Raw genomic sequence first — 2817 nt, forward strand, 5'->3', positions numbered from 1 at the left:
TGCTCTTTTTACAGTGACTACTCTGGTAGTCACCCAATCATAATCTTCTTTCTATGTTGGGATCTGGCATAGGTAATGGGGCGAAAAAACACTTTTGAATTTGACCCTTTTGAAAAAGATGTCTCTAGTGATTGTTACAATCATCTCGAGGATGATTGATAAACCAACATGGGCTCAGCATCGTGAAATGGAGTGTAGAAGATTCATTAATGGGCATTTTGAAATGTAACATACTATGGAATGCACAAAAAACGACACGTGTGATAAATGCTATCATATACCACAATGCAGAAAATTCAATTAATCAGTTCAGTAAGCGTGCTTTAGGTGAAAGTATTAAAATCATCCCAATGATTTATTGAACAAGAGAAGCGACTTGCAAAACAACAAGGAAAGTTTCATTTCCTTCTTTTAGTCTGAGAAGATTCGTAAAGGAGAAATCTCATTCTTCAATAGGCCTTTGACCCAACACAGAGATGTCTTCGTACCGTTTCTGCACCATGACAACAATATCATGTTATGAAAGTAAGCATATTAGTCATTATTGTTCAACTCATGTGAGTGACAAGATACTATTATGAAGTCAATTATTAAACTACCACGTAAAAACCATAGAGAAAAACAATTTTTTTCTTTTCGGGTCAAAACTATTATAGAGGGAAAAGCTATATACATCGACTTAAGCTAAGAAAAGACCAACCAGGAATCAGTTAGCTAGTTTATATTACTCAAAGGTAAGCACAGCAAAACAGAGTTGGAAACGATGGCTACCATCTAGACACTAAAACAGAAAGACAACAGCAAGCAATATAGCTGAACATTTTGGTAAACTTAGATGCAGCGAATCAAAAGTTAAAGAATGGAAGTAATCATTTTTTTATCAACTGATAAATAAAAACCACAGCATAGATAATAACAGAACATACCCCAACATTCTTGCTTTCCCAGAGCTTATGAACACCGTAATCCACAGCCTGCACACACACATACATACATGTAAACATTTCATATATATATATTTTTTTTTGGTCGAAACATTTCATATAAAAAATCATCCCTTTATAAAAGTAATTGTTACGAATTGCAAAACCACGGATCTAATCAATTTCTCAAAACGTCATTTTTACAGCAAAATTACCGATTTTGATCCAAACCCAAAACAGATATAAGAACGCTAAGAATATGTAAAAGACGAAGGGTTGGATCTCTAACCCGTTCGCCGAAGAAAGCGCCGGCGATGATGAAGGAGACGTAGACGGAGTTACGGCGCATGATCAGTCTGTAAAAGCCTTCGAGAGCGCCTTTCTGATTGGCCATGATTAAACCCTTTTCTTTGATCTCTTTACGTATCGGCGGTTCTCGATTAGGGTTGGAAAAAAAAGAAGCAGATCTACAACAATAGCGATAGCGCGATTCATCAGAAAGATAATCTCTTCTTTTGACTCTTTCGTCTCTTGAAAGGCCAAGTGGGCCTTAATCGTTAGGTCCAATGGTTCGGCCTAATATCTTGGCCCCACAGTTCGTTTACTTTTTCTTTAAACATAGGCCTGCTCTTATATACCAAAGCGGTGGAGCAGAGGGGACGGTTAGGATAACGAACTTGAAACGCGGAGCCCGAGCGGCTGGCGAGCGAGTGGTTAGTGGCCAATAGCGCCCTAGTTGATGGCATTCCTTTCTGCGGCTGGCACTCGAGGAACCACAGGGCACTCCATACAGAGCAAACAAGTCTTAGGGATGAGACGCCCGCGCAAGGACCTCAATTCTCATTAGGAGGTCGAACCAAGGACCTATGGAAGTCGGGGCTGCCCCGTCCCCATGGGCAACGCAATAGTGTCCTGAGGGAGGAGTTTAGAGGCCTTATAGTAGCATGGACTTCTTTATCTTTCTAGGTCATGCGAAGGGGGCCAGTCCAAGATCGTAAGCGACCGCGTCTCGACCTGCCCAGAACAACAGGAATAATTTCATCTAAAAAAAAATTAACAAGCTACGCCCTAACTCCCACCCCAGCAGGGAACTCAGAAAAGAAAGAGATTTTCGTTGGGCTTCCCTCTTCGGGAGCCTGCGTCCCGGCGTTTTTGTGAGTGACTGCTCATCGGAACTGTTATAGTCAGAATACTCATAAGTCCGGTACCTTCAGTAAATCTAACCGAAAGCTGAGTCTTCGAGAGGTTTACCGTCTACCGCATTCACAGACAAGTCGCTCTACGAATCAGATAGTACTATGTGGAAATTTAAAAAAAAAACAAAAAACAATTGACATGTGGAAAGTCTTTTAAAACAATAAAAGAAAGCAATCGATTTTTCTATTTTCTGCTACTTTTCTGCAATGTAAATCTTCAACTACCTATATTTTTTATTTTGAAAACTCACGTTAACTTATATTTTTAAAACTATTTTGTGATTTTTCCTAGATGAATTATTCTACTTTTCTATATATTGTATCTCTGACACAAGTATCGTATCTTCGAAAGTGAGACTCTAAACTTTTACATTTGACGACCAAAAATTCAAGGTTAGTGGTTCTCTAAATTGTAACCAGGGCAAAGCTTTACATAAAACAACCAATCCTTGCATTACTGCGTCGTCTCTACAGCACATCATAAAAAAAAAAAGGAAGTGTTCCATTGTGTTATCGATCTTAGTTTTCCTGCAACAATAATATAAGTTCACGTTTTATGAAGAATTACTTTCACCCATGTGCATCCATAATCAAATATTATTATTACCTTTTCTACGCTTATTAATATGAATTTAGATTGTGACAAAAAAAAAAGAATTTAGATATCAACTTTTCTAAGAGTTTTTTTTTTTTTTTGC

General features: G+C 38.2%; 1 protein-coding gene across 1 annotated transcript; it reads right to left on the reverse strand.

The window, feature by feature from the left end:
- Positions 1-278: 278 nt before the first annotated feature.
- LOC108819262 (cytochrome b-c1 complex subunit 9, mitochondrial) lies at positions 279-1433 on the reverse strand. The gene is made up of 3 exons (XM_018592263.2): positions 1213-1433; positions 927-974; positions 279-493 (listed from the first exon to the last, which is right to left on the reverse strand). The coding sequence occupies exons 1-3, from the start codon at positions 1315-1317 to the stop codon at positions 443-445; spliced, it is 204 nt and encodes a 67-aa protein (XP_018447765.1). The 5' UTR covers positions 1318-1433; the 3' UTR covers positions 279-442.
- Positions 1434-2817: the final 1384 nt, after the last annotated feature.

The sequence above is a fragment of the Raphanus sativus genome, chromosome 7 (genome assembly GCF_000801105.2).
Source record: "Raphanus sativus cultivar WK10039 chromosome 7, ASM80110v3, whole genome shotgun sequence".
NCBI lineage: Eukaryota > Viridiplantae > Streptophyta > Magnoliopsida > Brassicales > Brassicaceae > Raphanus > Raphanus sativus.

Excerpts from the sequence above, each read along its gene's own strand:
- LOC108819262 (XM_018592263.2), bottom strand. The coding sequence starts at position 1,317 with ATGGCCAATCAGAAAGGCGCTCTCGAAGGCTTTTACAGACTGATCATG. Across the intron at positions 975-1,212 it reads GCGCTTTCTTCGGCGAACGG|GCTGTGGATTACGGTGTTCA; the intron begins GTTAGAGATCCA and ends GTGTGTGTGCAG. Across the intron at positions 494-926 it reads GGGAAAGCAAGAATGTTGGG|AAACGGTACGAAGACATCTC; the intron begins GTATGTTCTGTT and ends GTCATGGTGCAG.